This window comes from Mus caroli, unplaced genomic scaffold (genome assembly GCF_978045245.1).
Source record: "Mus caroli unplaced genomic scaffold, Mus_caroli_1 scaffold_1, whole genome shotgun sequence".
NCBI lineage: Eukaryota > Metazoa > Chordata > Mammalia > Rodentia > Muridae > Mus > Mus caroli.
This window is the reverse complement of record NW_028227256.1, coordinates 163,651,535-163,676,475: the sequence shown is the minus strand read 5'-3', so window position 1 is coordinate 163,676,475 and position 24,941 is coordinate 163,651,535. Positions and strand designations below refer to the sequence as shown.

The window sequence follows — 24,941 nt, the reverse complement described above, 5'->3', positions numbered from 1 at the left end:
GTCTCTATCAGACAGTTCTCCATAAATGTTATTGAGCTTTTTGATGAGTATTGAATTGTAAAGATCTCAGGGTACATTCTTTGAGAAGTAGAAAGTCTACATTGTACATTAAGGGTAGAACATAAATTCTATCAGTCAGCTACAGGCAGTATAGGCTTGCCATCCTTTTATGAATGTTAAGGTATTTGACTTAAGACATATCCATTGACTTAAGAGAATGGCTTTTCATGTTGAATAAGGAGATCCACTGAAATAAATGTTCAAGGCAGGACTAGGATCTTTCTTGGAATAGCTTCTGAATACTCCATAAACACAGCAAAAGGGAGATGAGGACCCCAATGATTCATAGCTAATGGCCATAATCACTTTATCTTGAAACCTCCACAGCATCTTCAAACATGGAACAGCCTGGTGGAGTCTTTTCAGGCAGTAAATCCCATACATATATATGATTACCATGTTTCCAAATATATATCTCATCTGTGCTCCAATATAGGTAAAGCAGAGCCATTCTGGTAAAGAGGAGGTAGAGATATCGTTTTCTAAAAATCTGACCTTAAGCTAACCCTGAGGGTGGCACATAACATAGTTTGAAAACCTCTGCCATAAAATAGTTATCAAATTGTACCCATAGAATGTCAAGCAAATTATTCTGTTCTATTAGAATGTTAACTTCATGAACAGGTGAAATATTTATAAAAATGATTATTTTATCTTAGTCACTCAAACCTATCATTAAAACATATTTCCCAAAGTCTTCACTGCTTAGCCCTTAACAAGCATGTGTGGCAGCATGGAGAGTTAAGGTCTATTTAAGGAACACAGTGCCACTCTGTCTCATGATCCCTGTGGAGGCAAGATCAAGTCTGCTTATTCCTAACAACATATTGTATCATGAGAACAATGGCACCTCATGGACCAAGAATGATGAAGGAATTTTGATCCTCATTCATGTATTTAGGAAGCAAGGAAGGAAAAGGAAGGCATTTTCTTTAAGAAAGACCACAAAACTCCAATTTAGTTACATACCATACCTATTCACAAATCAAAACATTATTTGTCAATACATTTTCTCTCCACACTTAAGTATATAGATCTTAAAGACATGGCCCGATCCATAGCAGAATGGTTACGATGTTCTCTTGCTTATGTTTGAACTTCAGTTGCATCATTTAAGAGTAGTGTGACACTGGACAGTCTTTATGCTTCAATACCTCTTCCATCCTGGAAAACTAAGATAATAGAGCTCATGCCTTCCAAGGCCCACATGGATAAAAGAGGGTAATACCTTTAAGTGTGCTAGACTCAAAATACTATCTCAAAATACTTTCCTCATACTTAGCAACTAGTAAAGATCATGGTAACATTATATTTTTGAATGATTTCATCAGTTTAAAAAAACCCTTATATAATTTTATTTGCTTTTTAAAAATCCAATAATCATTTATGTGTCACAGGATTGTCCCTGTCCAATTACATTAGTGCAGAGGCCTGTGACCAGACAGGGAAAGGAAAGGCGGAGCTAAGAGTTGAGAGACAGAGAGGTCTCAGGAGGAGAGAGAAGGAAAATGGAGGCTGAAGTGGTGTTATCAAAAGGTTAGAATATTTGGGTTAAAGTTTTATCATTATCAATTGGCCCTGAAATTACTTATTGGCATCTTGTAAATTGTGATATTATTGATACATAAATCTAATTGGTCAACTTAAGGCTTAAGAGTCATGATTTTGCTGGGTTACTGGGTATTGTGTTATCAAACTTCGAGGATGGGGGACCTATTTGGTTAATGGAGTGCCGGTTACGGTTATGGGGGATTGTGGTCGAGAGGGAACTAGTGGTGGCATGCTGCAGGAGTTTGAGAGCGTTGTTTGACAGTTGACAGGTTCATTTTTAAATACTTTTCAAAACACTTATAAGCATCTACTAAAGCCAAGAGTTGGGCTAAGCACTGGGGACACAGATGCAAACATAAATACTGCCATTATGGAAAAGACTGATACAGACTATTTTAAACTTTTCCCACCCTAAACATAGAATTATTCTTCTTTAACTAATTCTCTCCACACCTACTTCCTTTGATGGAAATGAAACAATGCAGAAGGAATAGTGTATCCACCAGGTTCAGTGACTTGAATGAAGGTCATGTTCATTTAATTTTTGAACCAAAGAGCAAACTAAGACTAAATAGGAAGAAAATAGGTTAGTGGTGATGACTTCAAATTTGTGCCTGCCAGGAATAGTGTTGTTTACTTCACTTTAAATTATATTCCAAGATTTCCCTTATAGTAATATAATTTTGTCATATTTCCAGATGTTAATTGTAACATGGTTCAAATTTGCATTTCCTTTACTGTGTTGGTTTGTGTATTTTGAAATAATTATAGGGTGGTCCAATTATTTGGTTTAAGCAATCATGTGCACACCCTAAGGCTTAATTACTGAGAATAAATCAACCTCACCTCAAATCACTAGCTGTAACTGACAAACAGTTTTAGGTGTACTTGTGCAGAGTAAAGAATTCAACAAGCAACCTCGGGCTCAGAACTAAAACTTTAACCGTTAAAATAATTGCTTTTCCAAAAACAAAAAACAAACAAACAAACACGCCTTTAATCCCAGCACTCCGGAGGCAGAGGCAGGCGGATTTCTGAGTTCGGGGCCAACCTGGTCTACAAAGTGAGGTCCAGGACAGCCAGGGCTACACAGAGAAACCCTGTCTCGAAAAACCAAACCAAAACAAAACAAAATTGCTTTCAGGAAGGATCTGTTTATTTAGGGTCTTTAGGGCTGTGTGTGTGTGTGTGGGTTTGTGTGCAGAACCTGCAGTTTTACCCAGTTGAAACTTGGGAATACCCCTCTCAAGGACAGCCTAGGACCTATTTATTCTTACTACACAATGTTTTTGTTTTTATCCTTAGAAATTTTTTTTAGGAAAATCCTAGGACTTGTCAAGAATTAGTAAAATAGATTTGGGTCTTCATCCAGGCCTTTTTTTTTTCTTCAATAAAGGAGAAATCTGGGCAATATTTTGGCTAATTACTTAGGAAGATGATCACAAGAGGAATATCACCCCTCCCAGCGCCCCCCCCCCCCCCCGCTATCATATTTACTGAACGACAGGGCAAAGAGAATTCGTAACCGTTGGCGCTATTGCCAACTTGCAGTTTTAATCAGGTCAGTTTACAATTAGCCTTTAAAAGGTGTTCCAGAAGCAAAAAAAAAAAAAAAAAAAGAAAGAAAGAAAGAAAAAAGGAGTCCCTACGCAGATGGGGTCTGTTTGTTTCGCACGGGTGGGCGCGTGCAAGGGCGTCCCGGCGACTCGGACGGTCGCTCCTACAGAGGCTGGGCCGGGCACGCGCGACAAGTGGAGGCGACTCTATGCCCAGCTAATTAGAGCCGCCAGGACACGCCCCCGCGCGCCGGCCCCGCCCCGAATCTGCGGCGTGGGCTGAGGCGCGGGGCGGGGATTAGCTCGGATTCAAATTTAAAGCGGGACGTCCGCGCGTGGCCCAGCAGGTGCCTCGTGCCCGTTGCCGGCCGAGGGCGTTTCCGCCCCCACCTGCACACAGGGCCGGAAATTACCTCGGCGGGGAGCGGCCCCCTCCATTGTCGCAGTCAACTGCGAGGGAGTCCTTAAAAAGTGAGCGGCCGTGGAGCGCTCGCTAGTCCCTTACACGCGTCCTCCCGGCGAGACGCCGGGCATGTTGTCCTTTTACAGAGCCGCCGTGGAAACCCCGAACTTATCCGGGAGGGAACTAACACGGAAGACGGGAAGCCCATCCGGAGACGTAAACAAGCACTTGACATACTACACTTTGGGGTGAAGCCACGCTCCCGGGGGAGGGAGGGGACGAAGAGAGGCGCATGCGCTTTCCACCTCTCCGGCGCGTGGAGAAAACTGCGCGTGCGCACAGCGGCGCGGACGGGAGGGGGGAAAGAAAAAAACAAAAAACAAAAAACAAGGAAGAGATGATTGGCAGGTTGGGGGGCACTTTAGCTGCCTGAGGGGGCGGGGTCCCTGCAGCCTGGATGCGCGTGCGCACCGCGCGCGCAAGGGGGTGGAGCTCTTCCAAGGGGGCCGGCGGAGAGCAGCGCCGGCCTCGGGCGCCCCCTGGCGCGCGCCTCGGGAGAGGAAGGAACGGGAGGGTGCGGAGAGGAGGGAGGCGGCGAGCAGGGCGGGAGGGGGAGGGGAGCGGGAGCGAGGGAGGGTTTATCGACCGGGCGATTTTGGTTAAAATATTCAAAATGGCGGACGGAGGAGCAGCGAGTCAAGATGAGAGTTCAGCCGCGGCGGCAGCAGCAGCAGGTAATCATTACAGCATTTTACATATTCATATTCATACTCGAGCCGGGCTCCCGCTGCCCCCCCCGCGACTTAGCATAATTTATTAGTACTCAGGATTATTATAATTAACGGCGAGGAGATGGGGGGCCGGGGAACACAGCCCCCTCTGGGCGCCGAGCGGAGGGGGAAAAGGAGCTCGGAGCGGCCGGGCGGAGGGGGAAGAAGACCCGGGGCAAAGGGGGCTGTGAGCCACCGCGCTCCTCCTGCCCCCGGCCCACCCCGCCGCCGCCGCGCCGGCCCGCCCGCCGGCACCGGCCCTCCTCCTCCGCCGGCCGCCGCCGCCTCCTCGCACGGTGCCCGAATCTAAGCGGGTCCACGGCAGGCGGCGGGGCCGGGGCACCGGGAGAGGACAATAAAGACATTTTACATATTCATAGCTGCTGGGCTGGCGGGGCGCGGCGGGGTGCGGGCGGGAGACCTGGACGGGCGGGGGGGGGGGGCGTGGAGGGGCCAGAGGTGGCGGCGAGCACAATGCCGGTGGGCGGCGGGGCCCGAGCGGACCCCGGTGGCCGGACACCCGCGCGGCGCCCCCCAGGATTGGGAGCCGGCGCGGGCTCGGGCTGGGGGACGCTGCTCGCTGCGGGACGCACCCGGGAATGGTGCCCTGCCCCCGGCCGTGCGGGGGGTCCGCGTGGGGCCGAGCCCGGGGTCACGGCCCGGGGCCCCTCAGCCGCGCCCTGCTCGTGCCCAGGGCAGCGGCCTGACCTCAGCCAGTCCGTGTCTCTGGTTAGGGGCAGCGTGGCGTGGGCCCGGTGAGCTGGCCTTCGGGTTGTGAGCCCGCTCTGGTGTCCCCCGGACCCTTTGGAGGCTGGGCTAGGTGGGAGGAACCCTCGGGGAAGTTCCCCTCCGTGGAAATGGCTTCGGTCGTCCGTGTGTCCCGGGCCCTCACCCAGAGGTCCGCGCTGCCGTGGGTCGCGCGGGACAGTTGGGTTGGAGGTGCTCGCGGGGTCTGGTCGTTCCTCCGCGCACATCCCCACCCCCCCACGCGCGGGTAGCCCTGGGGACCCTCTCGCTCTGAGGCTCCGGAGCTCTCGGAGGCCACCCGAGAACTGGACCGTAAAGGATTGCCCTCCTGCCCTCAAAGGGCTGGCCTGACAAGTTGATCATATTCTAGATTTCTCCTGTCCTGCGGGGGACGGGGGTGGTGGCTAGACACGGAGATCCCCCTCCCTGACTGTGTGTGGTGGTGCCTTCTAGCTGCGTGCTGGGTCTTCTCTACTTGCTTCTCATTTGAATAATGTCTAATTCAGGGAGGTTTATATTCTTGAAATGGCCGCCTGGCTTTCCCCGCCTCTCATGTTTAGTAATTCAGACCTTTAATAACAGCCACTCACAGCCCAACGCCGTGTTTATATTTTACATTCGCCCCATGTGCTTTTGTGGTTCGATATGATTCTTTTTTTTTTTTTTTTTCTTCTCCTCCTCCTTGGCAATCCACAGGACTCTGAGATCAAACCCAGTCTGTGCTGGGAAGACAAGGAGAGAACTAGGCCTGGACTGCCCCAGTTGCCTAGGCCCTGTTCTCTGCTGCTTGATTTATTTACTAATAACCAAAATGACTCCCCCATCAACTGCCGCTCGAGTCCCCTCCTCCGCAGGCAAAACACATCCTCTTGGGGACCTTCCAGCATAAAAACAGCTCTGAGCTAAGCATCAGCTCTGAGGTTGGGTTGTTTTCTTCTAAAAGGAGTTTATCTTTCAGTTCATAGTATGTGGACCTTATTTCCAATTTACAGAGGCTTCTGTGAGCTACTGGTTTAGTACAAATAGAGGACTTTGTTGTGGGAATAGTCCCTCTCTTCCTGAGTTAAACTCGTTCAGACTATGTAAAGATTTGTAGTATTTGTAAAACCGGCAGACTTCCCTTTCAGGAGTGATGGAGTAGCGAGGTATTTTAGAAAGTCCGGCTGACAACACTTGGATACTCTCTCAGCAGGGCTGCTTTTCCAGTTTCTGCACCAACTTGAAGGGAGGCCGGCATTCTTGTGCTATTACTGACATAGACCTGCCTGTTTTAATTGCAGCAGTATGGAAAACAGAAATGGGGTTATGTTTTCCTTGGTCATGGTTAAATGAGTGAAAATAGAAGATAAACAGAGGCATTGTGTCCACTCTGATCTTGGAACTTGCTTAGCCTGCTGGCCTCTTGCTTTAAGGTGTCAGAATTGATTTTTGTTTTATCTAGGCTTAGGACATTGGCCTATGAGAGCCAATTAACTTTTACTGTTTAGAGAAAACAGTAATTTTGATTTCTGGTCTCTCCTGTAAGTTTTGTTTTAAAAGGATTAAAAGGTGGTGCTTTCTGGGGGGTGTTTGAGGTTTCTTGTTAATGGGTTAAGTCCTGGTGCTTACATTAAACCAGCATGGGGAATATATGAAGACATTAGACTTCAGTTAATTTGTAACAAAATTTCAGATTTAGGGGAGGAAATGCAGGCTAATTTAAAATAACTACTTCTCATAATTTGTTTTTTCCTTCTTTCACATCCAGTAGGTAGGCCCTGAATGCAGTAGAGGGTAAAGGTTTCCTGAGAATGCTCAGGTAAACAACTGATTCAGCGCTGAAACATGAGGTTGGGTGGACAAAAAGCAGTAATATGGTTTCATGCCTTAAATAGCATATGTTTTTGCACCCAGTTCCCAAGATGTGGTCAGACTGATGATGTCATTGGACAGAGGACAAGGTGCAGTTAATGTGATTTATTGTCCTGAGGAGAGGTATAGCAATGGAACTTCTCACGGGGAAACCATTTATCTCTGGACAATTTCCTTTATAGCTGCAGTTTAACCACTACAGGGGCTCTAGGTATTTTATCCAAAAGGATAAAATGCACACTGCACTTTACAAACAAAGCTCACTGTTAGAGTTTTTGTCATACAGAAAAAAATATGGGTATTGTGAGCTGGCCTTTTATTTCAGTTGGCTGTCCTTGCCATAGTAAAAAATCATTTCCGATGGGGAGTATGGATTTAAAATAAGGATACTTGTGCTACATACACCTGCTTATTTTATGTGGGGTTTGTTGTTATTGCTGTTTATAATCTTTCTCTTACAGGAAACTACTTCTGTATCACAGTATGGTCCAGACTTGTGGAGTGTTCTGGAACCTATTTTAATGACGAAAACCGAGTTGAAGAAAATGAGGGCACTCTATTTTTTATGTTAAAATTATAGTATTTAAAATAATGTAAAACACTTACGGGGAAGCTTGTGCTTTGAAGTAGCTTTGAAAGAATCTAGAATTCTTTTTGGATTTGTCTGTGCATGTTTGTACATTTACAGTGAATGGTGTTTTAAAAATCTCCTTTCAAAGTAGTGATTTCCATACACAGTTTTTTACATTAATTTTTGTAAGCATTTCTTCTGTTTCTTAATGGGCATCTTAAAGAGATGGTTAAGGTTGGGCCGTGACTGGGAAGGCCGCCGTCTCTTGGAGCTGATGCATTAGGTGCGCTCAGCTCAGTCGGTGTTCAGGTTATTCTGCAGCTCGTCAGCCTCCAACCTGCCAGGCTCCTGTTGAAGTTGTCAGACAACTTCCCAGTACAAGTTTCTAGAAAATCGGCTGCTACTTTCTTGATTTGCCCCACCCATTAATTATAATGGGCCTTCTGAATTAAGGTCTTTGACATTCATGACAGCTGACCAAATGTTCTTCATTTCTGGAGGATTTATGTTTCCAAGTCTTTACTGTAAAAGTAACTTTTAACCTCTTCCCCCCATTTCACTTTTGATTTATTTTTGTTGGGGAAAAAAAGCCACAAGTCAAGGAAAGCACAAACAGTGGGTGTTCAGTTGTAACGGTGTAATGCTTTTGTTCCTATTTTAAATCTGTTATTCTCTACATCAGTAGGCACTAGATAGCCAAAGAAAGAAAATTGTTTCAGTGCTGCCCTACATTGACCTAATTGTTAATCACTTGATCAGTTGCCTTTGAGTGAGTTTAGGGCTCAGAATACCAACCTACCTTTACCAGGTCACCAAAGATATGTAATAGAGCCCTGAATATCACAGGCAAGTGCTTTAAAACGATGGGACTGAGAATACTTTCTTAAATGTATTTCATTTAAGAATGAAATATTTGAATTGTTTCTTGAATCTGTGTTGCTTGAGCTTGACAAATGTAGAAGTGTGGGAATTAAGTGAAGAATTTCCTTTGCGCTGAGAAGACTATACGTAGTCTTGTGTAGCCACTGCTTTGCTCTTCTTCTTCTTCTTCCTCTTCCTCCTCTTATTTTCAGTGTTGGAAACCATGGTCATTCCATGTTTTTCCTGATGGTCATGATTTCATTTGGAGCCATTCAAGTAACTTTTGTTAGAGAATAGAATAGACTAGAACAGATAACACACAGCCAGTTTGGTGATAAATGTCTGGATGGACATATCATTTGTCATAGAAATCCAACATTAGGCATTAGAGTGAAAATTGGGACTTGGCTCAGTGACATAACTCTCTATTTTACTTTCTGTATTCTCCCTGAGTTAATCTCTGCCCCGTGGTGGTTTTGCTTGTATTTTTGGTATTGGGATTTGTTATACAGCCCATGCTGGCCTTCAGTTCTCCACTTACTTGCCTTAGCCTCTTGGGAGCTAAACTTCACCCCTTTTGTAAGAAAACTCTGGATCAGAATTTTAAATAATTGTTTTCCCACCATACCAGCTAAATAGCTCTTTTTAATGGTTAAAAGAGGTAATAATTATCGTTAATAAAGAATAGCAATTTCTTTATGCATCTTTCATAAAGTGTATTTTTGACATCTTCATTTTGTGAATGAGGACAAATTGAGCTGATTTTTAAATAAATGTGGTTTATTTTTTTACACTCACATACTTGTGTCTTAAACTGACAGTGAGCTTTTTATATCAGCTCTTGCAGTGGTAACAGCAGTGACCAGGAGACTATCATGGGTGGAGCTCTTGCCTGACTTACTGATCCTGTCACAGTGGAGTTAGAATTTAAAGGATGAGAATGGCTTTGAGTTTCTGAACCTTTGGCTTGAAGAAACTTGTTGCATGTGCATGCTGTTTACAAAGCTTCGTGTCGTTACTATTAGTTATTAAGTGGTTGACAACTGATAGGTTGTCTTTAAATACTTAGTGACTGCTGCAGCTTATTTCTTTTTTAATAATTTCACTCTTAGCACTCGTTGTTGAGTAAATTTTACAAAACTAGTAATTGAGCAAAGGGAGATTCAAGAGTTGTTTAGATGTCTAAGATTCTCCTTTGAAACGCTGTCTAGAAAACTGAATATTTACTTAAGGAGGATATAGTGTATTATTTTTTTAAAAAAAGATAAAAAAGCACCAAATTAAGCTCTGTGAATGCTTGCAGTAGTAATAATATTGAAAGAAAATTACAAGTATAGTTTAATTTGCCACATGATTTAATAATTCTTTGTAACTTTAATGGTTTTTGTTGGAATCAGAAATAGTTAATGAAATTAATTCAGCACAGTAATACATTTAGATTTTTCTTTCTTGGTGAACTTTGTTCGAATTAGAAAGTATTGACAGGAATGTCTGGAAAGTAAACATTTTGTACATACTTGGGTTTAACCTGTTACCTTAAACAGTGCAGTGCTTATGGTAGCTTTAAGGGAATGTATTTTCAAAGAGACTTATCTAGGTGTTTCCTTGGTTTCATATGTTTTAATGGTTTGGCTAATGAAAAAAATTATTTTTTGCTGATTTATACTATAGCAAATTATTACAATGAATCTTTAAACATAATTAACATTTCTTAGCTTATGAAAGATATATCTGTTGTGTACCTCATCTAACTCCATTCTTTCTTGTGTGCAACAAAGGAGGTATAAGAATGTTATAGTAGGGACATAATGATAATGTCTTATTTAAGCAGGGAAAATTTAAAGCAGTGTATATAATTACATATTAAAATATGCAACATAATAAAGATTAGGAAAGAAATCAGGGTGTGTTCACGTTTGAATTAATCTAAACATCCTAGAATGTTATAGCCGGAAGGTAATTTAGCTGTGATCTATGCCAAAGCTTTTGCTTCCCTGTGTGAAAATATTCCTCAGTTTTTAGTGACTTGTTTACCAGCCACTCAGCCGTTGACTAGCAGGGGTTGGGAGGTGGCTCAACTAGTAAGGTGTTTGAGCTCTAATTCCAGCAGTGGGGGAGTCTGGGATAGAGGTGGGGATAGGGCTATTCCTGAAACTTGCTGCAGGAAGTGAGTGAGCTCCAGGACAATAGAAATCTTGTCTCAAAAACCAAAGAGAACTATTTCCAAAGATAGTTGATGTTGATCTCTGGCCTCCATACGCACGCACATCTGCAGCACACACACATGAAAATGTGTAAGTATGTCAGAATATAGATTTCTGACTTTGAGTGTTGTACTGGTTTAGTGAGTAAGCGAGAGACACCTCTCCTCTCCGGGGAGGCAGGCGGAGGACTGACTGAGGACTGGCTATGAGCAACTGATGGTGTGCAGGTGATTTGAAAAGGGAGAAATCAGAGTCATAGAAACAAGGATACAGAAACCGAAGTGTTTGGCTTATGTTAATTGCTGTACTTTGCAATCAAGATGCTTACAAAGTAAAGCAATTCCTTGCCCTCCAATCCTTTGAGTCTAGTAGTAGACTAATGGTACAAGTCAGACATGTCGGGGATGGTAAGTCCGGTTGTGTGACACAGAAGAGATTCTGGCCCTATCTTTAAGTGAGGAACTTTTACTTCTGAGTTCACTTTTACTCTTGTGAACAGAGAATTGTCTACTTGCTTTCTTTCCAAAACAAATACAATGCTCATGCTCACTTAGTAACCTGAAGGGAAGCAAGTGCATAGGCAGCTATGGTGTACATGTTTCATTTATGTTCTTGCATATGTTTTGTGTTTCTTTTATTGCTTCCATCTTTAAAGTCTTGTTTTGTGTATTATGTGGGCTATTTCCTCTTAAGAAAGGTAGGTATAAATACAATTACCATAATCATGACATAATGATAATGTCTGTATTTTTATAGTGTCTTAAGTTTTATAGCAGCACCCTCATTTTCATTACCTCAGTTAGCCTTACTGACATGTAGCATTATGTCCATTTTATAGTTGAGTAAAATAAAGGCCAGATAAAGTGACTTCCTCAAGGTCCATGTGTTTTAATAAGCACTGAGCATTGTGGAGACCCGGGAGGGGTAAAGCCAGGGTTGGAGCTTTGTCAGTAGGAGCTTCATATCTGGTGAATGCTTTACTTTGGTTCGAAAGTTAATTTATTTTGTTTTCTAGGCAGCAAGAAGTCAGTTTGTAGTTGTTTTGGATAGTGCCCTTATTTTATAAAGATTTTGAACTTGGCTTATCTGAAGGAGATTAGAATCATGAACAGAAAGTTGTAAGGAGGTTGGGAGAGGGAAAATAAGGGAAGAATTCAGTTAAAAATATATTTTTGTATGTATGTGTGCCTACATGAATATATGTGCACTATGTGTGGCTAAGCAGCTCATCGGAGGCCAGATAAGAGTCTTACACATGGGTCCCTGCAACTGGAGTTACAGGCATTGTGAATTGTCAGGTAGATTGCAGGATATAGAACCTGGGTCCTTGGCAAGAGCATAAGTGCTCTTAATCTGCAGGGTCATCTCCCTACGAATTAACATTTCAAACATACTTGACACAGTTTGGGGCAGATCTTATTTAGTTTCCTTTTGAAAATTGAAAAAAATGTGAATTAAATAAATATGGATGTGAAGGGTGGTGTCTGTGCATGCCGTGTGTGGTGTGTGTGTGTGTGTGTGTGTGTGTGTGTGTGTATTGAGCATTGACATCTCATTTTGACTTTGCCACTGACATTTGTGGTTATTTCTGTCAACAATAAGATAGTGCTAATGACAGTGTTAGAGGAATTCTGTGGGGAGGAACAAATTGATAGCAGAGGCATCTTACTTTAGTACTGTAATCATAGCTTTTCTTAGAGGCGCTTGATTAGTTGTGCTGCTACAGAGGAAGAGTAGTGGTAGCCGCTGATGGGTTCTGTGCCGTCCCTTAGTGAAGGTTGTGCATCTGTGTGCTGCCAGCCAGTCCCCTGGGGAAGAAGTGTGTCCTTTCAGTACACTGAAAACCTTTGCAGTGGAAGTGCTGCATTCTGCCTTTTAGTGGTACCTCTCCCTATACACTAGCTTTTTACTACTTACTTATCGAGCTTCCAACAAGGAGTATTTTGTTTTAATGAAGTTTTGATTTTAGAAAAGTTGCCCTTGGGGAGAAGGATGGCTGTATTTTATCTTAAGACTTTCCTGGTTCCTTCTCCGGATCCATCCCCTACCCCAGTTGTGGTGTTTGGGTTGTTGGGCAAGCCTGCACAGCACTGCCTGTGCCTGGAGTGTGGAGTGTAGACAGGTTCTCAGAGTTGAGATGCTGATGTTCCACATCACGGCCTAGGTGTGTAATTGTGTAATTTTAGGATGGTATTTAACGGGCTGAAGACATTTTGCATATTTTAAAGTATTTTAAAATATTTGCATATTTTAAGAGGAATGTCACACTTTTTAGTTTATTTTTATTTTTTGGGATGCTAGGGATGAAGCACACAGTATTACTGAAGTACTGTACCACTGAGCTACATTCTCAGCCCAAATTTCACACTTTTAAGAGCCTCTGGCACTTTTATTTAAAACTCAACAGTGGGGCTATTCTGGTCTGCCTGCTATCCTCTGTGAACAGGGAGGTTGGGTATTTGTCCTTTTCTTTCTGTTCTGGTTATGGCCTTAGTCCTTCAGCAAGACTTTTAAAAGTCTTTAGGGCTGGGATCTAGGAAGCCTTTCCTTTTGTTTATATGAAGGGTCTGTCACCTGCTTATCTTTAGGGACCTATCTATTCATAGCTTGTCACTATAAATAGCTTCTTTTTTGTCTGAGCTCCTGTCCTACTTTCAAATCCTAATTTAGTACTTAATTTGTGTTCATTTAGCTAATTCAGTGCTTCACTGTAGATAGTCTTATTTTCTTTCCTAATTGATTATATAAATCTTGTCACATAAGAACTGAAACTCAAAGCTGTCTGGGTTGAAGAAATGTGTGTTGCTGCTGATACGCGTATGCTTTTTTTATATTGGGGGTGTTTGTTTTTGTTTTTCTATTAAAAGACTCATCTGTCTTAAAAACAAACTATGAAAGCAGGAACCGTAGGCAACCGGCAGCTAGCACTTGCCTAAAGTAATGGGTTCTAATTCTCTAATTCTAATTGGGAGATGAGAAGGCTGTCACCCGAGGTCCTAACACAGCTGAAGTCTGAAAACCCCTATCTTATAGAACTTTACAGTGATTTGATAGCTTCAAATGATCACATGTTATACTTCAAGATCATTTATTGCTTAGAGTGTCTCAAACAATGGTTCTCAATTACTGCACCAGAGAGAATGGCTGGGGGTGTAGCTTAGCCTACTAGGATGGAAATGAACAGGGCATAAGTTTAGCATGAAGTGTAGTATTCAGTTTGAGTGTGAACAGGGAGATAATTAACAAACCTGACTGATCCTTCTGCCTCCATTTTGTTCCGTAAATACAGTTACTTTTCCTTGGCTTGCACTGGAGATAAAGTAATGTTAGTGTAAACACTACCTCAACCCTCAGAGCTTATCATGTTGGAGAAGTCATGTAGTAACAATGTTCATAGCCATTCATTGATAAAAGTATGTGGGGTGGTGGTACCATGGGAATACGTGACAGATGCCTTAGTCTGGAAGAGCTGGTTAAGAAGGGCTTTCTCAAAGTAGTGTTGCTGGTAAGGCATAGAAGGGTAGGGTGTGATCAGTTCAAGGGTTGTTATAACAGTAGGAGGTTGAAAATCGGGAAGAGGGATTGAAAATGTTCTAAGCAAAAAACAATACATACACACACATGACTGAAAATAACATTTTCAATGTTTTCATGATCTTTAAATATTTTAGTCACTGAACCTGCAGTCAGGTTTTGTGACAATTTCTATATCTTCTGATAAAAATGCATTGATTTCACTAGCAGTGATTGTATCTATAAAGTTTTTGCCACTTAGTTTACCAAATGCAAGCAAAATTTCACATTAATCACGAAAACCCTGTTGGGGAATGAAATGGCACCCCTGGACTTGAGGGGACAAGCAGGTTAATGAGGATGAGTGGCACATCCCAGTTTGAGGCCTCTCGTTGTGTCGGTAAGTTAGTGGGAACACAGTATTCCCTTGACACTGACTTCTGTCTCAAACTAGTTGAGGGAGGAGACATAGCAAGAATTGGGGGCTTTCTGAGTTTCTGCTTGTAAAAGGTCTGTATTTAATACTTTCATTTAGTTTCCAGACCCAGATCCTGAGGTAGGAAAAGGTCAGTTTGAATTTTTATTTTTATTTTTGAGGATAAGGTCTTGACATATCACTGCCCTGAAGCACAACTTTTAGCTTTGTGTCTTTATCTCTGTCTTGCTGTTTGGGCATGGACACCTGATTACCAAATGTAGTACTAACTTAGCTTTCAGAAATGTCCAGATGATGACTCTAAAGTAGTTGGAAGGAATTAGTACGCATATTGCTGGTCCTAGTAACCCACGAACCTTGAGTGTTTTTTTTTTAATTCTGTAACAGTTAGATAGTAAACTGATTTTGATAGTCCAGGAAGCTGAGGCTGGGGAGTTGGAGAGTTCAAGGCCTGTGAGAACTCACTTCAAACATAGACAGACAAATAAACCAACAAATAAAGCCAGCTATGTTATTAACATCTTGATAATTTTAATTGGGGGTGTATCATGTGTGTCTTGTGATCTGGTTGTTGAGAAAAAAAATTGGACTTTATTTTTTTAACATTTTGAAATCTTTTAATGTTTTTTAATATGGATTGTAGTAGAAAATTGATATGGGTCAAATCCTGCTAAGGGAAAAATACATTTCTTCCCCCATACCAGACTGCTACTGAGCCTGGGGTCACTGTCGCTTGCGGTGCTGTGACTGCTGTTATCGTTTCGCTGAGAAATCAGCTACTTAATGACATTGGTCCCAGTTGTGGGACACTCTACTTACATTCTGCACTGCCTTGCTTCTTTGGTATGCTGTTTATCTCTGAAAACTTTCCAGATAGCACACAATATTGGATTTTATTGAATAGTTTACTAGTCTCATTCACTTTTTTGTCTTAATGTATATTGGATTTTTTTCCCCATTGCTGAGGTAAAAATTTCATGTATAGTGTTTTGTATTTTAGGACAAATTTTGGTAGGGACAGTAGCACTGAGTGCTTGCCTGGTGTGCAGCAGGGCCCTGGGTACCACAGAGTAACAACAGCAAGGACATTCTTCGAATAGCTTGAAGACACAATTGTAACTTAAAGTAAAGATTAGATGGTTTTTATTTGCAGTTTTAGGTTTGGGAAACATTCTTTAGGATGGGGTCAGTCTTCCAGTGAGCTGAGCGAAGAGGCTTGATGTAGGCAGAAAAGGTAATGAGTGGTACAGAGTTATTCATTTCCTTTTCTTGTTGACAGCTAAACTATATTCCTTCTGATTAGTTGGTATTTATCTTCTGTTTTATGGGGGAAACTGCCTGTTTGAGAGTTGAGTTTGAGTAAGTGACTCTTGGTATGAATGACTTCATTCTGATTTGATCTGATTCTTAGGGACTGGTCCCAAACAGTGGCTTCTCATAAGTTGTGTCCAGTAGAATCATACACATTTAAAGATGTTAGTGTCAGGAATTTGGGGATGGTACCAAGTCATGTTCTTTTTTTTTTTTTTTTTTTTTTTTTTTTTTTTTTTACTTTTTAAGGCCAAATCTCTCTATGTAGTTCTGGCCATCCTGGAACTAGCAATGTAGACCAGGATGGCCTTGAACTTACAGAGATCTGCCTGCCACTGCCTCTGGAGTTCAGGAATTAAAGGCCAGCACTACTGTGACTGGCCGGATGTCTTGGTTGCAGGATTTATCAGTGTCAGTATCTCCATTCTCTCTAGCATAGTTAGTTATTAGTCTTCTGGATCTTTTCTTGGATGATAGATGAATATCTGAGTGTTTTGATTTTTGTGGTTTTGCTCTAAGTTGTGTGTAATAAATTTCTATTTTTCTGTATATTTTCAAATGTAAAACATTTATTTTTATTATATTACAGCCGTTTTAACCTTTTCAAAGTACTTGTAGTTTCGTTGAAAAGTTTTTAATGTATTTTCTTTTGTACATATGTGTGTGTGCACGAGTGTAGGTATACACACCCACCCCGTGGAACCAGAAGAAAGTGTTGGAGCTCCTGGACCTTGTATTACAAGCGGTTGTAATTAGGATGGAGATGGTACACGCCCTTTAGACATTTTCCACAGATACTTCTTTTGTTCCCAGGAAGTGCAGCACTGCTGGCATAGTAAGGATCAGCAAGGGATCCTACCAGAGTGAACACTGAATCGGAAATTGTTCATTGGTGCTTATCATTAATGGTAGAAAGTTAAGATTGGGCAGTCAGGTGGCATCAAGGTGGTATCAATACGACTGTATTGGCAGGCTCATTGGCAGGCCTGATTCGCAGAAACTCAATTATTTGTCAGCATAGCTGCCATACTGTATACTTGATGAAAGGAACAGTGCCTGTTTGTGTTAACCTTAACCTGTTATGAGAAATATAATTGTGAAGTCCACTAGACTTCTTATTCATTGTGCAATCTATTATTTTGCTTTAGATGAAAAAGCTAAATAACAACCAGAGGAGTTCCTTAGTGACTCTTTTAAGTTGACTGTTTTGAAGATCAGGATATCCTGGTCAGAGTTGGCTAGAGCACAGTGCTAGGTACATTCTGAAAATTGTTCTTTGGCTTCTCTTTCTTATTCTTAATGAAATCAAATTCCCACCTAAAAACATTCCATTCATCACTGACAGAATAAAGAGTTGTGGTTAAAAAGTCTACTTAAAATATTTTAAGTGGGCTTGAGAGATGGCTCAGCATTTAAGAGCACTGGCTGTTCTTCCAGAGGTCCTGAGTTCAATTCCCAGCAACAGCATGATGGCTCACAACCATCTGTGATGGGATCTGATGCCCTCTTCTGGTGTGTTTGAAGACAGCGACAGTGTACTCACATATATAAAAATAAATCTTTAAAAGAATATTTTAGGTTAAGGATAAGGTTATTAGTCACTTGCATTATTTTGGGCCATACAAGGTGGCCGAAAGAGAACTGCTGGGAAACAAGACTGTTGATGTGACCTGTTTCAGTCTGAGCTGTTTTCACCAACAAATATTAGGGAAATAAACCTACTCATTTCTGTTTGCTGTGCTATCAAAATTCCATTAACTCTCAGTTATAATAAATATGAATCTTAGTGTGTATTTTTGTTATTCTAGTCCAGTGAAAGTGCATATGTAAATGTGCTAGCCATTTAGGCAACAATTGAAGTGTAATTCTATCACAGACTGTAAGTACAAATACATAGTGAACTATTGTGAGGCTCAATGGTTAAAATTTGGCTTTGTACTCAAATCTGATACTCTCACTCCCACACCCTCTTTTATGTTCATTCTAGCAGGTGCTGGAAATGCTAGAAGCAAATGGGTAGCCCCCTGAAAACAATGTCTTCTGAAAAATGATCACTGTAATGCAGCCATGAAAACATCTTATCATGAAACTAGAGTTTAGGAGCCCAGAATAATTGAAATTGGCATTAGGTGAAGGACCAGGTGGTTGGGACAGTTGGCTTCTTATTTGGAGGGGGGAAATTATGTCCATTTCACACACTGCACACAAATTAGTTGTGAAGGGATTAAAATTTAAATGTTCAAAGGGTAACAACAGAGTTGACGACAACAGGAGCAGGAGTAAGTTTTACAGATCAAAAGGCTTCTGACATACAATACCCCACAAGCCATAAAAAGAAGAGATTTAGCTGTGGACAGTATTTAAGGTTCTGTCAGATTCTGCAGATAAAATTAACATAATAAATGGTAGAAAATAATTGGCTTATATGAAAGATTGAGGATTAATTTATGTTAATATACAAGTAATGTTTAACATTGATAGGAAGTGAAACTATTAGGAGGTTTGGCCTTGTTGGAGTAGGTGTAGCCTTGTTGAAGGAAGTGCATCACTGGGAGTGGGCCTTGAAGCTCTGCCCAGCGTGGAAGAGACCTTCTTCCTAGCTGTCAGAAGACGGTCTTCTCTGGGTTGCCTTCTGATCTCTACTGCATGAAGCCATGCTTCCCACCATGATAATAGACTGAACCTCTGAAACTGTAAGCAGAGGCCCAGTTAAATGCTGTCCTTTTATAAGAGTTGCCTTGGTCTCTTCACAGCAGTAAAAAGCTAAGGCAGTGTATACGTAGGCATTTCACTTAGAAAGATAACTGTGAACCTCAGCACCTCTATCAAGACCTCTGTAGTGAAGACTAAAACCTTTAGGACATACACAAAAGGACGAAGGGCCAGTGACGTGCATGGTTCATCTAATAAAGCAAGGAGGCACTTTTTGCTCAAGCCTGAGTCCCATTACATGGAAGGCAAGAACTGACTCCACAAAGTTTCCTGTCATCTCCACACATGTGCCACAGCACAGGCACACCTCTACAGTTCACATGCATAAGTAATACAATTTATTTTTTAAAAAGGGATGAAATTGAGGCATGACTATTTTGGTGAAATAGTGGACAAATTAAAATATTAAGGGAAAGAATAGTGTTGGAAGGCATGCTGGGTGTAATTCAGAGGTAATTGTGTGTTTTCTGCTTGTGATTTTATTAAATGACAGTCATCATTTTAAATCACAAGGTAGTTAAGGAGGGATTTTTGCCATTCCTGATTCAGTACACAGGACACAAATGATTATAAGCTGTTTAAGCTGGTAGAGAACTGTGCATTTCTGCATCGGTGTTTCCTAGATACCTGTAAGCTTGCTGTCAATTTTTGTGTTCATGTACAAATACCTTTTAAAAAGCAAACTTCCTCCATGTTTTGTTTATAAATATCTTTAATACACTTTTGCCATGTCCTGCTGTTTGTCTTTTGCTTACTTTATTACCTTCTCTAGAGTTCTTTACCATTATTTTCATAGAGATTTGTGTAATTTAGATCTTTTGCTTTGGATACTCTTGATTCTGTATGAAATTGTTCCAGGAAGTTTTTACCTAGGAGGTAGCAGTTAGCCCAACTCTTGCTTCACTATTTATCTCTCATTGGATGATGTTAAGCAATAACCTAACAAAACATTTGTTATAATTTGTTTGTTTTATTGCACACAACTCCAAATTGTCTGGGGTTGGGGTAGTTGAAATAACCAAGTATTTTGCTTTAAAAGCAAGGAATCAGAAATGTTTATTCTAGTTACTACTGATTTGTACATAGTGATGTCAGTAAAAAGTCACTTAAGCAGAGAAAGTAGTGATGCTATTTAAAAGAATTTGAAGGCAATCTTTGTTGTAGTAAGTTGACAACATGAATTTTTGCTTGGTTAATCGACATATAACTTCAGTTATTAGCTTAAGGTAGACTGAGTCTGGATAATAGAAAATCATGTTATGTAATGATATCTGTGTATTTAGTTTAATAATGATAGCCATATTCCTATATGCTTAAAAGTTTCTTTGTTTTTAAAACTTATATCAAGTAAAATGTTAATGTTAGCACCATATTTAAGATTATATGTAATTTTTATTTTGTGCACACTTATTTTGTTCCCCCTCCCTCTCTTTTAAAGACAGGCTATTACTATGTAAGTCTGGCTGTCCTCGAACTCAGTATAGAGACCAGGCTGACCTTGAACTCACAGAGATCCACCTGCCTCTGTTCCCCAAAATGCTGGGATTAAAGGTGCACACCACCATGCCTAGCTTAGTTTTGTTAAGTTCTTTAGTCCCCTGAAAGTATTCCTGGCATATAAAATGAAGCAAAGTGTTCGTTTTATGCCTCATTTTGCATAGAGGCTAGCTCATGTGATAATGTGTACATATTTACTATTTTCTCTGGGGAGTTTTAAGATTGACTGCCTTCATTATGACATGCCTCATGTGTTTGTATCCTAACCACTACAAACATGTTAAGCTAGTAGATAGCTATCTCAGCAGTCATAACACAATAGGTTTTTGTTCTGCCGTGCATATCTATGCATAGCTGATGGTTAGAATCACCTGCTCAGAGCATGTTTGTGCATGTTCTTTATAATATTGCCAGTTTCCTTCTCATTCTTTCTGTGAGAGTCCTAAGTATAGAGCACTTCAGAGAGCTTAAAATCCTCTCTGAATAGGGTAGGAACAGTGTAAGAATCTTTGCCACTAAAGGGTAGACATAAAAGGAAGACACAGATCTTTGTGGTGAGGAATCTGCACATGGTTTTGTTGGGTCCTCTATGTTAAGCCTTTTAAAAGACTGCAATGCTTTGGCCCAAACTATAGTCTTATCTGAAGGTTCAGATTGGAGGGAGCTTGCCGAACTTGCTCACATGATTGTTGATGGATGGAGTTCTCCTTACTGGCTGTTGCACTTAAGACCTCAGTTTCTTCTTATCTAGTACTTGGTTGATCAGAAACTACCCTCCCTTCCTTCTTTTGTGGTTTCTACAGCTTTATTCCTTAGAGTAGGCCTTGAAGGAGCCAAAGAGAATGCTAGCAAGGAAAGAACATTAGCAAGATTGAAACCATTGTCTTGTAACTGAGTCAAGGTAGGTTAGGAAGACTCAACTCCTTCTAAGAGGACATTTCCCTCTCAGATGGTATTTGGGTGAGGACTAAGTACTGGATGAAATTTTTCTGAGAACAAGACTTAATTTTTTTGGTTAGTCTTCATAGCTAGCACCCCTCAACGTACATGTATATTTTTGATGACAAAAATTGTCAGACACAGGTATTTCAACTACTTGATTGACAGCTGTCAGACCTTTCTCCCACACTGACCTACTTGTGGCCTTTATCTCTGTTAGAGAAGGCTGAGTCCAAAATACAAAGAGCCAGCAACTCAGCCTTCGCTGTCATAGTCAGTAGCAGTGAGCAGTGCAGGAGAGAGATGGTAGAAGGCTGGGGCGTGGAGCATGAGCAGCTGAGATTAAAGAAGGTAAAGGACAGCAGAGAGTGGGGTGTTTGAAAAGGTGCAAGCTCTGTCTAACTGCTGGCAGAATTCCAGAACACTTCTAAGAGCTCTGGCTTCTTAGGATCCATAATTCTAAGAGCTAAGGGTCCAAACACTTGAAGCTTGGAAGTGTAACACTAGTTCTTCAGTACTAGGCCACAAGAACTTAAAAGTGTAGAGGTGTCACACTGAAAGCAGACAGTCTGGATATCCAAGGCTCAAGAGTTACTAACATTAAACAAGTGTTACTTTGCCTGTGCGTGTTTTTCATCTATCAAAGAATCCTCACTTGATTGTTAACATAATTTCCTAAGTAGTCTGTTCCCTTCTGCCATGTTATTAGAAGCATATTACTTGATCCGTTTCACACTCAAGAGCAAGCAGTAATACTAGGAGTCAGGTATCAGTGGAGGCCATTTTAGAAATCTACCAACACCTTGCAGTAATTTTTAGGATCCTAAAAGGGTCCTGAAGCCCAAAAATTAGTTGTTTTCAAGCTGAAGAGTTGGCAGGTCGGTTAAGAAAACTTGCTGCTCTTGTCGAGGATCTTGGTTGCTCAACCATCTGTAACTCTAGTTCTAGTTGATCCACTGGCTTCTCTGACTTCCCAGGGTACCAGGTATACATGGAGTACACATGTAAGCAAACCCATGCTTACACATAAATAACAAAATAAGTCTAAAAATGTTTAAAGTTGTTCTCTAGGGTTTGGTTTGGGGCCTTGGAAACCTGCATGTGGGGTAGGGGTGTGAAGTTGACATGAGAGTCTCCCCTTTATGGACTTCATTTTCTCAAAGGAAAGATCTTACTAGTACCATGACTGTCCCATAGCAACATCTTTTATGTAGTAGCACAAGCGTTAAGAGTGCTGAGGCTTGCTTATAGTTGTTATGAGCGCATAAAGCATAGCTCTGTACAGTCGTCAGTGCCGTGTCATTCACCAAAAGTAGAGCGTGTTGGTGTGGTCCTTGGTGCTGAGTGATAGGATTCTGTTGAGTGGTGAGTTATGTTACCTTCCTCATTGCTTAGCTTCTTGTGCACCTTTTCAAAGGATTCCAGAGGCCATGCAATACGCTTAGCAGAAGAGAGGAACTAGTCTGAGTTTTGTTATTGTCTCCTTCAGTGATTTTAGTCTTTTTTTGTTGTTGTTGTTTATTTTTAGAGATGGGGTCTCATGCTGTAGTCTTGACAGTCCTCAACTTGCCAAAATCCCCCTGCTTCCCCAGTGCTGGGATTACAGATGTTAGCCACAACTTCTGGCTCTGGTTATGATTTGTCAGTGTAAAATTTCTTTGTCTGTAAACTAGAATTGTGGATTACATAATGAAGAGGGTTCTGAATGCCTTCTTGGAGCATTTTGGTTTATTGCTTGCTTGTTTTTGATAGCTTGGCTTCAAATGGGAAGAAAATGAATGCCTAAAACTATGATAATGGTAACCGAAGGCAAATGTTTTGGAACAATGCATGACTTGTCTAGTCTAGACCACAGTGCTAGGGATTGGAGGAGATGAACATTAAACTCAGGTCGTCTGGTTTCAGAGTTAGGACTTTTACTATGCAAGGAGCTACGCTTGGGCTATGCTGGGGATAAGCATTCCGAAGAGCTCTCCGTTCTCTTTGTGTTACTAAAACGTGGACAGGTTGACGTCATTGAGTTTTTTCTTCCCACCTCTAGAATTTCTTACATGTTCCATCATTTTCTCACCTCTACCCATTCATTTGTTTCCAGCACTTTTAAGCTTCTGCACACTCAAGCTTCTCTTTTATGTTCCTTCTAGATACCAGCTTTCTCCAGTCCCATCTGTAGACTTCTTTGAAATACTGTAAATTCTAAATTTCCTTCTATTTACCTGTAATGCACCTCCTCAAACCTATTGAAATGGAGGTTTTAAAGACACACATTGAGAAAACTGAGCAGGTGCTGCTGGCCTATGCCTTCTATTTGTATTTTTCCTGGGAGGCAAAGGTGTAGAAAGAACAGTGAAGAAGAAACAGAAGATTGCAGGATTCTGGGCATTATTAAGATACGCAGTTCAACAAGGTGTAATTAAAAGGGAAGTGAAGTGAGGAGTAAGTTGTCTGCACAGGAAGGGAGGTGTGAAGGGCTAAGAGGCTGGGGTTGCAGTTGAAGAGTTCAAAGTTTTAAAGGAGGTGATGACAAACAAGGTATAAGATCTGTGATAGATTTAAAACAAAAGATAGTTATAGAGTTGGAGATGATGGCCCACTAGAGCAACGGTGGCCTTTTGAGTGCAGTACTCTGAACAGCCTGACTGTATAAGCTGGAAGACTCTTGTTATCCTTGCCCCTTGTTTAGAATCAGATGAGGAGAGAATCATTTTATTAGCAGGGGATATGCTAATTTTGTAATTGACATTTGCAAACTACCGGAAAGTAGCACCATGTGTGATGAAATTCTTTGTGTTGTCTTTTGAGGATATTTTTGAGCACTGTATTTTATGTTAGCAGTGTTTTGACCTTTTCTGTCATTCTGAGCATTTTTTTTTCTGACCAACAAAGAAGAGAAAAGGGTATGAGAGAAAGAACAAATTAATAGATATCTGTCTTAGAATGTTAAAGATAAACTGGTGGTTTGGTGGAGAAGTGTCTGCCATGGATCACACTGAAACAAAGCTGTAATCATGATGTGTGATATATTGCTTGTCCTTTGTTTGATTGATTTTTGCTGTTTTAATCATGTATAGTTAAGTTATAGGTACTTCTTAGGTTTTAGATTGTGAGGTTTAAATTTGGGATAAAGTGGGAAGTAAAGCTTTGTGGCATTTTCTTCTTGATGTCACTGCAAGAATATGAAAGGGAAAATGCAGTCTTATTTTCAGAAACTGGGTGTATTGGTAACATTCACCTAGGTGAAATGACAACTGAACCTTGAGGCTCAGGGACATATCCTTAAGAGATGCACTAGCTAGCTAGGGTTTCTCTTGCTGTGGAGAGATACCATGACCAAGATAACTCATAGAAAGGACAGCGTTTAATTGGGGCTGACTTACAGGGTCAGTTATTTTATTAGTCCATTATCATCATGGTAGGAAGCAGGGCAGCATGAGGGCAGACATTATGCTGGAGAAGGATCTGCAGGCTGGCCTGGCTTGAGCATTTGAAACCTCAAAGTCCATCCTCAGTGATACACTTCCTCCAACGAAGTCATACCTCCTGCTAATGACACTTCCTGGTGTTCAAGCATTTAAACCTGTGAGCCTGTGGGGACCATTCTTATTGAAACAACCACAGGAGACTATCCAAAGAAGCCATGTGCTTTCCAAAGTGCTCTGCAAATTCTCATTCCTAACCAGCTTTTCATGTTGAAAATATTCATGCAAGAATCATTAAGTAAGTTTTGTAAGGGAGTCTAAGACCTCAAATCTGACTTTGATGTTCATTTTTTCTCTAGTGAAAAAGAGAACCAGCTCTGTATTAAACTCTATTCTTGATCATTTGAGAATACAAACCAAATTAATATATTCTGATTAGTTATGGTGAAGTTCTAGCCTTTATTTTATTTGGTTTTCTATATAAATTCTTAAGTAAAGAATATCCATAATCGAGCCACAAATGGCAAGATAAACCAAATA

The 24,941-nt window shown here is 41.2% G+C and overlaps 1 protein-coding gene across 10 annotated transcripts in view; it reads left to right on the top strand.

Annotated features, from left to right (window-relative positions):
- Window positions 1-4,243: 4,243 nt before the first annotated feature.
- Window positions 4,244-24,941, top strand: part of Pou2f1 (POU class 2 homeobox 1) — a 147,148-nt gene continuing 126,450 nt past the window's right edge. For 5 of the 10 annotated variants that reach the window (XR_015048365.1, XR_003837230.2, XM_021167766.3 and 2 more), the window contains exon 1: window positions 4,244-4,304. Coding sequence is in view for 3 of the 10 variants with exons in the window: in XM_021167766.3 (XP_021023425.1) it covers window positions 4,244-4,304 (61 nt within the window). In the remaining 7 variants the exon portion in view is untranslated. Of the gene's footprint in view, window positions 4,305-10,647; window positions 10,665-24,941 lie in introns of those variants that run through there. The other 5 variants (XM_029480095.2, XM_085842584.1, XM_085842586.1 and 2 more) reach the window with 3 other exon arrangements.